Raw genomic sequence first — 16,823 nt, forward strand, 5'->3', positions numbered from 1 at the left:
TCACAATTTTGGACCTTAAAACTCTAATATCTACCATTGTCTGCTATTTTTCTTTTTTTTTTAGGGAGGCAATGAAGGTGGGCAGAGAATTAAGACTTACGGGCTGGGCGCAGTGGCTCACGCCCTTAATCCCAGCAGTTTGGGAGGCCAAGGAGGGCGGATCACGAGGTCAGGAGATCAAGACCATCCTGGCTAACATGGTGAAACCCTGTCTGTACTAAAAATACAAAAAATTAGCCAGGCGTGGTGGCGGGCGCCTGTAGTCCCAGCTACTTGGGAGGCTGAGGCAGGAGAATGGCGTGAACCCAGGAGAGGGAGCTTGCAGTGAGCCGAGATCACATCACTGTACTCCAGCCTGGGCAACAGAGCGAGACTCTGTCTCAAAAAAAAAAAAAAAAAAAAAAAAAAGACTTAGGAAGTAGCAGATGAAGCAAAGGCAGAATTTATCCAGGGAGGTATGGGATGGGGTTTGGGACATGCATCACAAAGGGGAAACCGGATTCCTTCAGTTTGTTAACTTCTCTAAGGAAGCTAGAGGAGACCTGGGCCTGGGAGGTGTCCTCTAAGCCAGTCTTTCAGAACAAAGGTACTATCTTCACCACAGAGTGCAGTCTGGAAAGGGGTGACCTGGCAAACTTGGAGAGAAGGGCCTTGTCCTTGTGGCTCCTGGACCCATGCCAGGGTCTTGGGGCTCAGAGGCTGTAAGGAGTGGAGCCTGTGAGCCCTAGGCATGTAAGATAATATTTTAAGTGCTCACTGTTCCCTGAGCACTCTCTGAACACCACAGCTATTAAAGATAAGCCTCAATCCCCTAGAGGCCGCGGGGCTCTGAGGACCAAGCCCAGCCCTGCCTGGGGCGGGGGGGCGGGGGGGGAGGGCGCTTGCTGGAGAACTCTGGGCAATAAGGGCTTTGGTTGGCAGCGTGGGAGTGTTCATGAAGCAACAGCAGAACCTCATAGTCTAGTCAGTTGAAGAATTAAACCAACAAGGTGATGGTAAAAAGGACACAGAAATGAGGAGGTGCACTGAGAGAAGGAAAGATAAAGCAGCAGATTTCCCAGAGCTTTGGGGAGACTTTAAAGGCTTTAGGGATCCCGAAAGATCCTACCTCTCTAACCATCCCTCAACTCTGCTGTGCCCTCCCTGAGCCACACCCCCTAAGAGGTACCCACTTCTGGATGGGTTTGCTTCCAAGAGCAGGGACTGCAGGGTTTCAAAGGAAGGCTTGGAACCATAGTGGCCCCATTATCTACCTAGGCATTTGCAGCTGGCACCATGCCAAAAAAGCCTTGCAGAAAGAGGTCTTATTTTCTTCCTCCTTCTTCCCCTATGGAAATAAAAGTAGGTTGTGTTTCTTAGCGATCAGGGAAACGGGAGCTGGAAGGGCATCTTGAATTACCTCGTCAAATTCTCACTCAGCATATCAATGTCTGTGCCTTTTGTCCTGGCTACTGCCGCTTCAGTAAAGGAGGCCAAAACCAGTTATTGCGGCCAGGGCGGCTGCGAAGTGGTTCAAAGATCAACGACTGGGGTCGTGCAGGGTGGGCACGGAGCCCCTGGAGCCTAGGGGAAGGGGAATAGTGGTCGGTGCCTGGGCTCCTTTCCCTACTGGCAGGAGTGGGGGTGTACGGAAGGAGGGTACCAGGAGAGCCACAGGTGCGGAACAGACCCGCACTGGCCAGACGGTAACAGGGTTTGGAGAAGGCTCTGCACAGCCACAGTCGGAGCTTCGTGCTAGGGTCAGACCGCTCTCGCCATGGGCTCGGTTTGCTCACTGAGAAACTTCCGAAGAACTGCAAATGGGCATAGAAGATTGCGGTGGGAGCAGGGATAGGGGCCTTGGAGAGGCAAGAGGGGAACCGGTATCTTCCATCTGGTGCGCGTAAACCAAGATTCTATCCTGTGCCGGGTCTCTCCTCCCTGGTCCAACTCCCTTTCTTGTCCTCATCTCAGCCCCCAAGGTCCGTGGCCCGCGGAGGTGATGGGGGAGGGAGACGGGGATAGGAGAGACCCATGGACCGCACGGGTTAAACAACCACCCGCCCGTCCTCTCTCACTGAGAACCGATTCAGCCTGTGCCGAGCCTCTCCTTTCGCGCGCCTCTGCGCCAGCTGTGGCGCCGCAGGACTCCGGGTCCCCTCGGCTCTCGATAGGGAAGCCGGCAAATGCGCTTCCTTACGCAGACCGCGGCGGGGTAGGGGGGCGCGGAAGTTGAAAATACCGGAACGAAAACACCTGCCCGTCCCAAGGGACGGAGAACTGGATGCCAAGGGGGCCCGGGGCGCGCAGCGGGAGGCGAGGAGAGACCCGCGGTCGCTGCGCACCTCCCGCAGCCGAGGGGCCAGCGGCGACCTCGCGCGCCGCAGCGCGGCCTGGCCACTGAGCCCAGGGCGCAGGGGGCGCCGGCGGGACTTACCCCAGAGCAGAGTGAGCGGCTTGGCTTTGGGGATGAGCACCAGGGAGTACACGGCCCCCAAGTGGAGCAGGCTCATCAGGACGACGTTCCTCCAGACGATGTTCTGCCGCTGCCCGCGCGCGCCTGGCCTCTCCGGGCCGCCGCCGCCCTCCGAGCTTTCGAGCCCGGCACGGATTTCTTCCTTGGCGTCGCAGAAGGGGATCTTCCCCGCGTCGGTGGCCGGGCCTGGCATGGCTGGGTGAGGTGGGCGCCCGCAGCAGCAGCAGCAGGCAGGCAGGCGCTCGGCCCGAGCGGAGATCGAGGGTGGGGGCGGGGGCTTCTGCCTTTTAGGGGGGAATTCTCCGCACGTCCTGTCCCCTCCTTCCAGCCCTTCTCCCGGACTCCTGCACTCTTCCCCAGGGTCTTAGCGTGGCCTAGGAATGCAGATCTTGGCGGCCGGCATCTGTTGCTGGCGTATCCCCCATACGGCTGCCTGGGCTGAACTCGGCGGCGAGAAAGAGCAGGCGCGCGCGGGGCGGGAAGGGCGCGCGGCCGGGGAGGGGTGCTGTGGAAACGGAGCTGGACCGGTGACGCGGGAGGGAGAGCTCCGAGGGAGCGTGGAAGAAAACCCTGCATAGCTACAGCCAATCAGGAGCGCCCGTGCGGCTCTTAAGGAGAAAGGCGCCTCCCGGCCTCCGCGGCCGGGCTCTTCTGGGCCGAACTGGGGAGCCCATTAGGCTGGGGTTGGCCGTCTCCGCCCGGGGGCGGGTGGGAGGTAGCTCCCGGGACAGGGAGCCTGCAGGGCGGCTCACAGCGCTTCTGCTTTTGTGTGTGTGTGACCCCCAAAATGCCTTTTATGGTATTTTTCCAGTCCCTCCCCCTGACAAAAAAACAAAACAAAACAAAAAAACTTCCTGAAACTATCATCCCTTTGAGAAGCCTTTTATTTCTTCTCAAGCCTCAGGCCACCTGGGTTGGAGAATTTTAAATACTTGCTTGGAGTCGCGACACTAGTTAAGGCCAGGCAGACGATGAGAATCAGAAGTCCCTGAGTCTGCCAGTTAGGAGGGCTCCTCAGGCCAGGGGAGGGTTGGAGGGCAGCTGCTGGTTCTGAATTAGGCAGCTGTGGATGACCCAGACACACAGTAAGTGCTCAGTTGGTGCTTGTTAGGTGATGCACAGATGATTTAGGCCAGTTCGCTGCCATCGGTTCCCTGCCAACCCGCTCGGCCCATCAGCCGCGCCACTCTGTTTATGGTCAATTCTAGCTAATCAGCGCACTTCTGCACCGTCTCCTTAGCTCCCAGTGAGGAACACTACCTTGAAATCAACACCATTGAGAATCGGGCTTTACAAAAAATCACCCAGAACGTTCCAAGGAAAATTAACCTGTGAAAGATTTGTGTCTGCCCACTTCTCTCCTAAAGCTGATGGTTTACGAACTCTCCAGAGAGGACCCTAGTTGCACAGAAAATGGAGGGAGGGTTGAGCTGGAAGTGTCTGAAGCAGGTGTGACCACACTTGCGGGCAGGCGGCAGAAGGAAAAGGGCTCAGGACCGCAGCTCTGAGTTCTAGTTTTAACTGGCTGGAACCCAGCCCAACTTTCTGGGCACAGATTTCCTTACCTAAGCAGAACTAGTTTCTACTCTTACTTCCAGCTTGCATATTCCATGAATGTGAGTTAGAAGGGGCGCCATTATGTTGACCAAAACCTGCTGATTTTTAGATTAACCGTTGTTAGGAATCATTTTCAGGATTTCAAGAGAGGGAAAAAAAATTAAATACTGACTGCATGAAAGGGCCATGTATAAGCATCTTATTGTTAGCAGATCTGAGCCAGTCCCAGCAGCCAGACAAAACAATGCCCGATTTAAGCTGAAGCAAGGTATGTGGCACTTGTGGAATCCAGGCCACTGAGTCGGTGTTACTGTGTTGCTTCAGATGGAGCTGAAATTATAGAATTTGCCTGGAGACCAGATAAATGTCGGCGCTATATGACCAGTGAGACAATGGAACATGAAGCTGGAGGGTGCGAATTTCATCAGCCTGCTCAACCTGGGCTATGTAATTAATCACTTTTTCTTCTCATACTCCCTCTGCTCCCCATACCCAGCAGACCTTCATACTCCCTGTGGCTCTCTAGTTCAGACTGTCCCTTTTCTCTGTGGTAGACTAGTTGCCCGGCCAAAAGCCTCTCTCCAGGTTATTGGAAAGGCTCAATGCTGTAAAGACCCTTGTTCTAACCATTCAATCATTTATTTGACATTTATTGGGCATCTGCTATTTGCCAGGACTAATGGGCACAGGGGATCCAAGGATGAATGATGGTCCCGCCCCTAAAGGAGCTCCCATCTAGGAGCAAAGATGGATCAAACAAATGTAACCTCTTGACTATCACCTTGGAAGGGCAGAAAGTTACAGTCCATTATCAGAAAAAAAAATTTAATTAGGCATCAAACTTACTTACAAAGGGTCCAGGGGAAGCAGCAAAATAGTTCTTTATTGCACCCCTCACCCCGCAACCCCGAACCTTGTTTATTAGGTCAGCTACTCTAACTTGAATCCATCTTGAATGAACATCTTCCTTGCTTCCCTCCAGTGGGTCAGACCAGGTATGGCCAATCGTTTCAGCTGGCTGTCCTCATAACGGAGAAGATGTTTCTGTGTGTTGAGGGAGGAAAGAAGTGTTATTTCGGTCTTTCAGAGCCTGCCTATAAAAGGATTGTTGAAGAAAAATGGTCCCTCCAGGTCCAGCCTCAGAGTGAAACATCTGCAAGATACAAGATATACTCTTGCTAATAATGACGGTCCCCTTTAGCCTATTATGCAACCGGGGTCACTGCCTCTTTTCTCTGTCTTGCCAAAGACCCGAGTATATTTTCTTAGCTTCTGGTCAGGACCCCAGGAGTGAATGAGTATTCACCTGTCCCAGGATGGGGGCTAATGGGACAGTAACCCTTATCCTGTCAAACACATAATTACCAGAAGTGTGATAAGAGCCATAATGGTGGTATACGCAAGATAATGTAGAGGTGCAAAGGAGGGAGTTGTTAATTCACACAGGAGCAGGGAGGAGGGGGAGTGATACCTGGTGAAGGATTTTTTAAAAATATTTAATTGTGGTAAAATACTTGTAACATAAAATATATGTAACAAAATTTACCATTGTAACCATTTTTAAATGTACAGTTCAGTAGTGTTAACTATATGCACATTATTGTGCAACCCATCTTCAGGACTTTATCATCTTGCAAAACTGAAACTTTATTCTCATTAAACTCCCCTTTCAATCTCCATCCAGACCCTGGCAACCACTGTGCTACTTTGTTTCAATTAGTTTGACTACTCTAGATACATCACATAAGTGAAATAATAGAGCATTTGTCTTTTTTTTTTTTTTTTTTTGAGACGGAGTCTCGCTCTGTCGCCCAGGCTGGAGTGCAGTGGCGCCATCTCGGCTCACTGCAAGCTCCGCCTCCCGGGTTCACGCCATTCTCCTGCCTCAGCCTCCCGAGTAGCTGGGACTACAGGCGCCCACAACCGCGCCCGGCTAATTTTTTGTATTTTTAGTAGAGACGGGGTTTCACCGTGGTCTCGATCTCCTGACCTTGTGATCCGCCCGCCTCGGCCTCCCAAAGTGCTGGGATTACAGGCGTGAGCCACCGCGCCCGGCGTCTTTTTTTTTTTTTTTTTTTTTTTTTGAGATGGAGTCTTGCTGTGTCATCCAGGCTGGAGTGCAGTGGCGCGATCTCGGCTCATTGCAAGCTCCTCCTCCCGGGTTCACACCATTCTCCTGCCTCAGCCTCCTGAGTAGCTGGGACTACAGGCGCCCACCACCACGCCCGGCTAATTTTTTGTATTTTTAGTAAATACGGGTTTTCACCATGTTAGCCAGGATGGTCTCGATCTCCTGACCTCGTGATCCACCCACCTCGGCCTCCCAAAGTGCTGGGATTACAGGCGTGAGCCACCGCACCCGGCGGAGGATTTGTCTTTCTGTGACTGACTTATTGCATTTAGCAGAATGTTTTCAAAGCTCATCCAGGTTGTATGTATTAGAATTCCCTTCCTTTTAAGACTGAATAATATTATATTGTACGGATATGAATTTTATTGATTTATCCATTCATCCATCAGTGGACATTTGGGTTGCGCCACCTTTTGGCTCCTGGAAATAAATGTTGCTATGAACATGGATGTACAAAGATCTCTTCAGGACCCTGGTTTCAATTCTTTTGGATATATATGTTTATCCAGAAGTGGTATTGCTGGATCTTATGGTAATTCTATGTTTAATTTTTTGAGGAACTGTCATACTGTTTTCCATAGTGGCTGCACCGTTTCATATTTCCACCAACAGTGCCCAGGGGTTCCAATTTCTCCAAATCCCCACTGATACTTTTTCAGTTTTTTAGGTAATAGCCATCCTAGTGGGTAAGGAGTGATATCTCATTGTAGTTTTGATGGCCTTTCCTTAATAATTAGTGATATTGAGCATCTTTTCATGTGCTTGTTGGTCATTTGTATACCCTCTTTGAAGAAAGGTCTATTCAAGTCCTCTATTTTTAAATAAGGTTTTTGTTGTTGTGGTTGTTGAGTTGTAGGAGTTCTTTACATATTCTGAATATCAACCTATCAGATATATGATTTGCAAATATTTTCTTCCATTCTGTAGGTTTCCTTTTTCACTCTGTTGATTGTGTTCTTTGATGCACTGACATTTTAAATTTTGATGTAGTCCAGTTTATCTATTTTTACTTTTTATTGTTTGTGCTTGTGCTTTTGATGTCATATCCAAGAAATCATTGCCAAATCCAGTGTCATGAAGCTTTTCCTCTATAGTTTCTTTTAAGAGCTTTATAGTTTTAGCTATACAACTTACATTTAGGTATTCGATATACTTTGAGTTAATTTTTGTGTATTGTATAAGGTAAATGCCCAGCTTCATTCTTTTACATGTAGTTATCTAGTCTTCCTAGCACCATTTGTTGAAGAGACTGTCCTTTTCCCATTGGATGGTCTTGGCACCCCTGTTGAAGATCAGTTGACCGCATATATGAGAGGTTTTTTTTCTCTTTTTTTGGCTATATCACTCCATTGGTCTATATGTCTGTCTTTATGCCAGTACCACATTGTTTGAATTATTGTACCTTTGTAAAAACTTTTGATATTAGGAAGTTTGAAGATCAGTTGACCATATATATGAGAGTTTTTTTTTTTTTTTTTTTTTGGCTATTTCACTCCATTGGTCTATATGTCTGTCTTTATGCCAGTACCACATTGTTTAAATTATTGTAGCTTTGTAAAAACTTTTGAAATCAGGAAGTTTGAGACTTCCAATTTTGTTCTCTTTTTTTTTTTTTTTTTTTTTTTCAAGATTGTTTTGGCTATTCAGGGCTTACTGAGATTCCATACCAGTTTCAGGATCTTTTTAGTTCAGCAAAAAATGATATTGAGATTTTGATAGGGATTGCAGTGAATCTGTATATAACTTTAATTAGTATTTTCATGTTAATGATATTAAGTCTTCCAATCCATGAACATAGCATGTCTTTTCACTTATTTATGTCTTCCTTAATTTCTCAGCAGCATTTTGTAGTTTTCAGTGTACAAGTCTTTTGCCTTATTGGTTAAATTTACTGGGTAAGGATTTTGAAAGATTGTTGTCTAATAAAAATATATCATGAGCCACAAATTCAAGCCACATGTGTAATTTTAATGTAGCCACATTAAAAAGGTAGAAAGAAACAAAAAAAAAACTTTAATGATATATTTTATTTAACTCAATATATCCAAAATATTATCTTTTCAATGTAAAATCAGTATAAAATTATTGACACATTTTATACTTTTTTCATACTATGTCTCAAAAGTCCATGTTTCCACTTACAACACAACACACCTTAATTCAGATTAACGACAAGTGCTTGTAGCCACATATGGCTAATGGCTGTCATATAAGACAGCACTGTTGAAGTATGAATAGTTCAAAGAAAGGGTAAGGGATGTTCCAGGCAGAGAAAAGAGCGTGAGTAAAGTTTTTGCACTTGGCATTCAGGGAGGTATATGGAATATCTGAAGTGAAAGTAGGGAAGCGTGGGAGATGAAACTGAAATGCCATGCAGTGGGCAGCAGATGAGGGTAGGTGGGTGTCTTGAGTGCCGTGCAGACAGAGCTATGAGGTAGGTGAGGGGAGCCACAGAAAGCCTTTATGTAGCACAGTACTGGGATCAAGTTTGCACTGCAGGAAGACCACTCTAGAAGAGAGTGGGGAATGATTGCATTGGGGGTGCAGAGAGCTAAGATTGAAGATGTGAAGCTCAGTTAGGACACTATTTTAAGAATCTGTTGAGTAATGATGAGGGCCTGAATTAAGGCAAGGGCACAGATTCTGGAGAACAATAGATAGAGAGGATGGAATCAAGCCAGAGAAACTCAAATGGAAGAGTCAAAGAGATTTGATGCTGGATTAAACATAAAGGAGGAAGAAAAATCTAGATTCTTTTAGGGTCTCTGGACTGGGTATTCAGCTGAAGAACAGTGTCACTCACTGAAATACTAAGTTTGCGTTTATTTCCTCTCTTGTAAAGTGAAAATAATACCTACCTTATAGTATTCCTGTGACAACTAAAGTCAATATCCATGAAGTGATTAGAACAGTGCCTGGCACATAGTAAGGAATTAGTAAGTATTATCACCATAATCATTATAATCATTTTTGAGATAGGAACTGAATAAGTAAATTAAAGAAGAAAAGGAATTCCTGTTTTAGACATTCAAGTGAAACTTCGGGTGGATGTTTGAATATATAGGTGCCTGGAGCTTGGCAAAAAGTCTAGACTGAAAATAACAATTTAGTCATGGTTCAATATAGTAAAATCCATGTCAGTAGAAACAGTTGGCCAGGAAAGGTAAGAAGAGAAAAGGGCTCAGGATAGAATCCTAGTGAACCACTATTTATGAACACAGCAAAGAAAAAGAAGCCAGTGGTGTGAACTGAAAAGGAAAAATGAGAGTAAGTGGAAGAATCAGCAGAGTGTGGGAGAGCACGATTCACAATGTCGAAAATGTTATGGAAAGGCCCGGAAAGAAGGGGAATGAACAGCTCACTGTATACAAAGGTCATGGCTGACATTTGTTGAGGCCTTTTCAACGAGTGATGGGAACAGACCTTGCACAGAGGTGACTTTAAGATAAAGAGGGAGGAGATAAGCATAGAATGCATATGTAAGTTAATTTTTCTAGGTGCTTGGCAGTAAAGAGGAGAGGGATAGAGAAACAAAGTTGAGTGTGTGCTTTCTAGGGCTGGATGGGATCAGGTGAACGGATGGTTGGGCTAACTTAGAGCAGAGGAACAGCTTTTCCTTGGAGACTGGAAGGAAATGAGGATGAGGAGAGCTTGCAGCGTGGGCCAATAAAGTGAGGGAGGATGCCATGATGGCCTGTTTGCTCTGAAGGGAAGATCAGGTGTCTGCTGGGCAAGCAGAGTGGAAATTTGATAAAGAGTTGGGAAAAAGTGATGAAGGCCTCCAAGAGCTGTTGAGGAAAATGAGAGAGGAAGCTGATGAAGAACATTTAAAAGGTTGCCTGGCCAAATTAAGGGCCCAACTAAGAATGGTTGCCACAAGTTTAAACTGGCTTACTCTGCACTGTTGTGGTTACACAGCCTCCTTCAGCGGTCTGATGGAATATCCATATTGAAGTTGTAGGGTGGGTTTAATGGGAGGACAAAGGATCCAGGTACTTATGGAAATATGAGTAGAAGGAAGCTAAGATGTTATAAATAGTGGAGGAATCAAGGGAACCAAGGTTTTGAAGAAATTGAAGAGAAAATTTGTTAGGGAATGAGAATAAAGGAAGTAATGGCCATTGTGCCCCAAGAGTGGGATCCGAGACTTGAGACCTATGGTTGTGAAAGAGTTTCCAACGATAAGCTCCAAGGTGAGGCCACAGGATTATAGTGGAGGGTTGGCAGTTCCTGGAAATGAGGAAGATGAAGTATTATGGACAGGACCTCCAAAGGGGGTTGAAATCATAGGGCTGCATCCGGATTTAGCTGGAGAAGATTGTGAGCTGGGTGCCCAAGGGGACTTCCTAAAGAAAGACAAGTAACAGCTTTCAAATGTCAATGAACAGTTAGAAGATTCTAAATACAAACTAGCAGCTCTGAGATGTATGAGGACAAGACCATCACAGCCAGAATTCCTGGATTCTGGCCAGTAGTGCATACCTTAGAGTAGAAGTTGCTTCTGGTAGATAGGATAGAAATAAGACAAAAAGTATTATATGTTAATGCTACCTACAAAAACTGTGTGTGTGAGAGAGAAACATGATGAGGCATGTGGTCTGGTATGATCAGGAGGGCTTCATGGAGGAGGTGGCAGCAAACAAGGCCCTGGAAGATAGGTGATTTTGCAGAGACCCCCACTTGGATAATAGCCTAAGAAAAAGCTTAGATATGGGGATGAGCCTAGCAAAACACCTAGCACTTAGATAAGGTTGTATTTTGGCCAGGCACAGTGTCTCACGCCTGTAATCCCAGCACTTTGGAAGGCCGAGGTGGGTGGATCACCTGAGCCCAAGACTTTCAGATTAGCCCGGGCAACATGGCAAAATCCTGTCTGTCTCTACAAGAAATACAAAAAATTAGCTGGGTGTGGTGGTGTGCACCTGTAATCCCAGCTACTTGGGAGGCTGAGGTGGGAGGATCACCTGAGTCATGATTGTGCCACTGCACTCCAGCCTGGGTGACAGAGCAAGAACCTGTGGAGAAAATGCAGGTTTTAGGGAGGGAGGGAAGAGCAAGAAAAGGTCCATTCTTTTTTTTTTTTTTTTTTTTTGAGACGGAGTCTCGCTCTGTCACCCAGGCTGGAGTGCAGTGGCCGGATCTCAGCTCACTGCAAGCTCCGCCTCCCGGGTTTACGCCATTCTCCTGCCTCAGCCTCCCGAGTAGCTGGGCTACAGGCGCCTGCCACCTAGCCCGGCTAAGTTTTTGTATTTTTAGTAGAGACGGGGTTTCACTGTGTTAGCCAGGATGGTCTCGATCTCCCGACCTCGTGATCCGCCCGTCTCGGCCTCCTAAAGTGCTGGGATTACAGGCTTGAGCCACCGCGCCCGGCCAGAAAAGGTCCATTCTTGAAGTTAAAAATTTACGATGATTCTCACATCTATGCATTTCTCAAAAAAAATGTAGATTTTGTCTACAGGACAAAATCACAGTCTTGTGAAAATGATCTAGGCTTGGCAGTCTAAAACCTGGGTTTGCATGTACATGGATTGGAAGAATCAATACTGTTAAAATGTCCATACTACCCAAAGCAATCTACAGGTTCAATGCAATCCTCATCAAAATACCAATGACATTCTTCACAAAAATAGAAAAGACAGTCCTAAAATGTATATGAAACCACAAAAGGCACAGAATAGCCAAAGCTATCAGGAGCAAAAAGAATAAAACTGGAGAAATCACATTACTTGACTTACAAAGCCATAGGAACCAACACAGCATGATGCTGGCATAAAAACAGACATATAGTCAAATGGAACAGAATAGAGAACCCAGAAACAAATGTATATATCTACAGTGAACTCATTTTCGACAAAGGTGCCAAAGGCATACATTAGATAAAGGACAGTCTCTTCAGTAAATGGTGCTGGGAAAACTGGATATTCATAGTCAGAAGAACAAAACTAGACCCCTATCTCTTACTGTATAAAAAATCAAAATGGATTGCAGACTTAAATCTAAGACCTCAGACTATCAAAGTACTATAAGAAAACATTGGGAGAAACTCTCCAGGACATTGGACTGGGCAAAGACTTTTTTTCTTTTTTTTTTTTGAGACAGTTTCACTCTTGTCACCCAGGCTGGAGTGCAATGGCACAATCTCAGCTTACTGTAACTTCTGCCTCCCGGGTTCCAGCGATTCTCCTGCCTCAGCCTCCCGAGTAGCTGGGATTACAAGTGTGCTCCACCACACCTGGCTAATTTTGTATTTTTAGTAGGGTCCAGGGTTTCACCATGTTGGCCAGGCTGGTCTCAAACTCCTGACCTCAGGTGATCTGCCCACCTTGGCCTCCCAAAGTGCTGGGATTACAGGCGTGAGCCACTGTGCCCAGTCAGATTTCTTGAATAATACCCCACAAGCACAGGCAACCAAAGCAAAAGTGGACAAATGGGATCACATCAAGTTAAAAAACTTATGCACAGCACAGGAAACAGTCAATAAAGTGAATATGCAACCCACAGAATGGGAGAAAATATTTGCAAACTACCCATCTGGCAAGTGATTAATAACCAAAATATATAAGAAGTTCAAACGCTACAGGAAAAAAATATAATATCTGATTTTAAAATGGGCAGGGCCGGGCGCGGGGGCTCAAGCCTGTAATCCCAGCACTTTGGGAGGCCGAGACCGGCGGATCACGAAGTCAGGAGATCCAGACCATCCTGGCTAACATGGTGAAACCCCGTCTCTACTAAAAAAAAAAATACAAAAAACTAGCCGGGCGAGGTGGCGGGCACCTGTAGTCCCAGCTACTCGGGAGGCTGAGGCAGGAGAATGGCGTGAACCCGGGAGGCAGAGCTTGCAGTGAGCTGAGATCCGGCCACTGCACTCCAGCCTGGGTGACAGAGCGAGACTCCGTCTCAAAAAAAATAAAATTAAAAAAATAAAATAAAATGGGCAAAAGATCTGAACAGACATTTCTCAAAAGAAGACATACAAATGACCAACAGGTGTATGATACAATGCTGAACATCATTAGCATCAGAGAAATGCAAATCAAAACTACAATGACATATTAGTTCACCTTGGTTAAAATGGCTTTTATCCAAAAGACAGACAATAACGAATACTGGTGAGGATATGGAGAAAAGAGAACCTTCATACACTGTTGGTGGAAATGGAAATTATTAATAATATCATTGAGGACTCTGAGTAAAAGGTACAATTTCTCTATGATTTCTTACAACTGTATATGAATAAATAATTACTTCAAAATTAATAGTTTAATTAAAAATGTGAAGTGGTTGAAGCATTGTATTCAAGGTTTATTCACCCATTTCTTCATAGAATATTCCAGAAATATTTATTGTATATATGTTTATAAGTATGTTTATATAATATAAATATATAATATATAAAATATAAATATATTTATATGACCCAGCAATCTCACTGCTAGGTACATACCCAAAAGAAAGGAAATCAGTCTACGGAAGAGGTATCTGTACTCCCGTGTTTATTGCAGCACTAGTCACAATAGCCAAGATTTAGAAGCAACCTAAGTGTCCACATGGATAAAGAAAATGTGGGCCGGGCGCGGTGGCTCAAGCCTGTAATCCCAGCACTTTGGGAGGCCGAGACTGGCGGATCACGAGGTCAGGAGATGGAGACCATCCTGGCTAACACGGTGAAACCCCGTCTCTACTAAAAAAAATACAAAAAACTAGCCGGGCGAGGTGGTGGGCACCTGTAGTCCCAGCTACTCGGGAGGCTGAGGCAGGAGAATGGTGTAAACCCAGGAGGCGGAGCTTGCAGTGAGCTGAGATCCAGCCACTGCACTCCAGCCTGGGCGACAGAGCGAGACTCCGTCTCAAAAAAAAAAAAAAAAAAAAAAAAAAAATGTGGTACATACACTCAATGGATTACGATTCAGCCATAAAAAAGAATGGGATCCTATCCTTTGCAATAACATGAATGAAACTTGAGGTCATTATGTTAAATGACATAAGCCAGGCACAGAAAGACAAACTTGACATGTTGTCATGCATTTGTGGGAGCTAAGAATTAAAACGACTGAACTCATGGAGATAGAGAGTAGGACAATGGTTACCAGGGAAGGGAAGCGTAGTTGGGAAAGAAAGTGTGGCAGGGGAGAAAGGGGGATGGTTAATGGGTACAAAAATATAGTTAGATATGCCGGGCGTGGTGGTTCACGCCTGTAATCCCAGCACTTTGGGAGGCCGAGGTGGGCGGATCATGAGGTCAGAAGATCCAGACTATTCTGGCTAACATGGTGAAACTCTGTCTCTACTAAAAATACAAAAAAAATTAGCCAGGTGTGGTGGCGGGCGCCTGTAATTCCAGCTACTCAGGAGGCTGAGGCAGAGAATTGCTTGCCGTGAGCCGACATCATGCCACTGCACTCTAGCCTGGGTGACAGAGTGAGACTCCATTTCAAAAAAAAAAAATATATATATATATGAAATATGTGTGTGTGTGTGTGTGTGTATATATATAGTTAGATAGAATCAATATAGTATTTGGCAAGGCACAGTGGCTCACACCTGTAATCCTAGCACTTTGGGAGGCCAAGGCGGGTGGATCACAAGGTCAGGGGTTCAAGACCAGCCTGGCCAAGATGGTGAAACCCTGTCTCTACTAAAAATACTAAAAAAATTAACCAGGCATGGTGGCAAACACCTGTAATTCCAGCTACTCGGGAGGCTGAGGCAGAGAATTGCTTGAACCCGGGAGGTGGAAGTTGCAGTGAGCTGAGATCACGCCAGTACCCTCCAGCCTGGGCAACAGAGCAAGACTCCAACTCAAAAATAATAATAATAATAATAAATATATATATAGTATTTGATTGCACAGCAAGGTGACTACAGTCAACAATAATTTATTGTACATTTAAAAATAACTAAAACAGTATAACTGGATTGTTTGTAACACAAAGAATGATAAATGCTTGAGGTAATGGATACACCATTTACCCTGATGTGGTTATTATGCATTGCATGCCTGTATCAGAATATCTCATGTACCCCATAAACATGTATACCCACTATGTACCCACAAAAATTAAAAATTAACAATAAAAAAAGACTGGGTTGAAGTCTGGCCCTCCCACTCTGAATCAGCACATCTGAGTACTGTGTGATTTGGGGACAATGAGTCTCTTTCAGATCTTCAATTTCATCCTATATATTTTGGGAATTAAGACAGATCTTTTTTTTTTTTTTTTTTTTTGAGACGAAGTCTTGCTCTGTCGCCCAGGCTGGAGTGCAGTGGCCGGATCTCAGCTCACTGCAAGCTCCGCTTCCCGGGTTTACGCCATTCTCCTGCCTCAGCCTCCCGAGTAGCTGGGACTACAGGCGCCCGCCACCTCGCCTGGCTAGTTTTTTGTATTTTTAGTAGAGACGGGGTTTCACCATGTTAGCCAGGATGGTCTCGATCTCCTGACCTTGTGATCCGCCCGTCTCGGCCTCCCAAAGTGCTGGGATGACAGGCTTGAGCCACCGCGCCCGGCGAATTAAGACAGATCTATGCTGGTAATCCTTTCCATGCAAAGTACCAAATAATCTCAACATCAGTATTTTTATGTGCAAAATGGAGATAATACCACACATTTCACAGGAACAGAACTTTGTAGAGTTTGGTACCTAATAAGTGTGAACCACTTATTTTATTATTATTATTATTATTATTTTATTTTATTTTATTTTTTTGAGACGGAGTCTCGCTCTGTCGCCCAGGCTGGAGTGCAGTGGCGCGATCTCCACTCACTGCAAGCTCTGCCTCCCGGGTTCACGCCATTCTCCTGCCTCACCCTCCCGTGTAGCTGGGACTACAGGCGCCCGCCACCACGCCCGGCTAATTTTTGTATTTTTAGTGGAGACGGGGCTTCACCGTGTTAGCCAGGATGGTCTCGATCTCCTGACCTCGTGATCTGCCCGTCTCGGCCTCCCAAAGTGCTGGGATTACAGGCATGAGCCACCGCGCCCGGCCATTTTATTATTATTTTTAATCATTCTAGAGAGACGGACTGAATGCAGTTATAAAAACCTGCCTGACCAGAAAGCCAGGATGCTCCTGGGGGTCCCAGACTGTGAAGAGAGGCATAACTGAGTAGACTACAGGGATTCAGACCTTGAAGGAATGAATTCTAGCAGGGCCAGGATTGGCATGCTTTGAAGGGAACTGTGAAAAAAAATCATCTGCTTTGGTTTTACAGAGGTAATCATTAAAGGCAACTCCTTTGGCACAAGAAAGGAATCAGCTCTGCGGCTCTTGTGACTTTAAAGGGGAAGGAGGTTGCCTCTCGGTTAAGGGTCATGAAGAACAGCTTCAAGTTTGAAGAACAGCTTCAAGTTTAAACAATCTTTGTGCTCACAGTGTGAGATCATCACTCACAAGCTTTATATCAGAATGATTCCAGTGAAGCATAAAGTTGGGAAGTTAGCCTTCAAGATTACAGGAAGATTGGTTTTGAGATACAGCAACACCATGGCTTAGAAGAAAATCAGTCTTCTCTGCTTCCTCCAGTCCCAGGAGGGTTGGTGTCCCTCTTTCTGTACTAAATAGATTGGAAAAATTCCCCATTGAGAGTTTATATAGCAGTGGGTGATGGGAGACCTGGTCCTCTAAAATGAATGTTTCTATTGCTCTAGATGAGAAAAAGAGCAAAGGGTTTTCCTTTA

General features: G+C 45.7%; 2 protein-coding genes across 4 annotated transcripts in view; one reads left to right on the forward strand and one right to left on the reverse strand.

Moving 5' to 3' along the window:
- SCD5 (stearoyl-CoA desaturase 5) overlaps window positions 1-3,113 on the reverse strand; it is a 173,810-nt gene extending 170,697 nt beyond the window's left edge. The window contains exon 1 of the mRNA XM_050790175.1: window positions 2,417-3,113. Coding sequence (XP_050646132.1) covers window positions 2,417-2,648 — 232 coding nt within the window. The 5' untranslated portion in view covers window positions 2,649-3,113. The remainder of the gene's footprint in view (window positions 1-2,416) is intronic.
- Window positions 1-16,823, forward strand: part of MRPS18C (mitochondrial ribosomal protein S18C) — an 856,900-nt gene that overhangs the window by 139,396 nt on the left and 700,681 nt on the right. The window contains exon 1 of one of the 3 annotated variants that reach the window (XM_050790195.1): window positions 871-874. The exons of the other annotated variants lie outside the window; for them this stretch is intronic. The gene's annotated coding sequence lies outside the window, so the exon portion shown is untranslated. Of the gene's footprint in view, window positions 1-870; window positions 875-16,823 lie in introns of those variants that run through there. 3 annotated transcript variants of the gene reach the window in all.

Source organism: Macaca thibetana, chromosome 5 (genome assembly GCF_024542745.1).
Source record: "Macaca thibetana thibetana isolate TM-01 chromosome 5, ASM2454274v1, whole genome shotgun sequence".
In the NCBI taxonomy this organism is placed as follows: Eukaryota; Metazoa; Chordata; class Mammalia; order Primates; family Cercopithecidae; genus Macaca; species Macaca thibetana.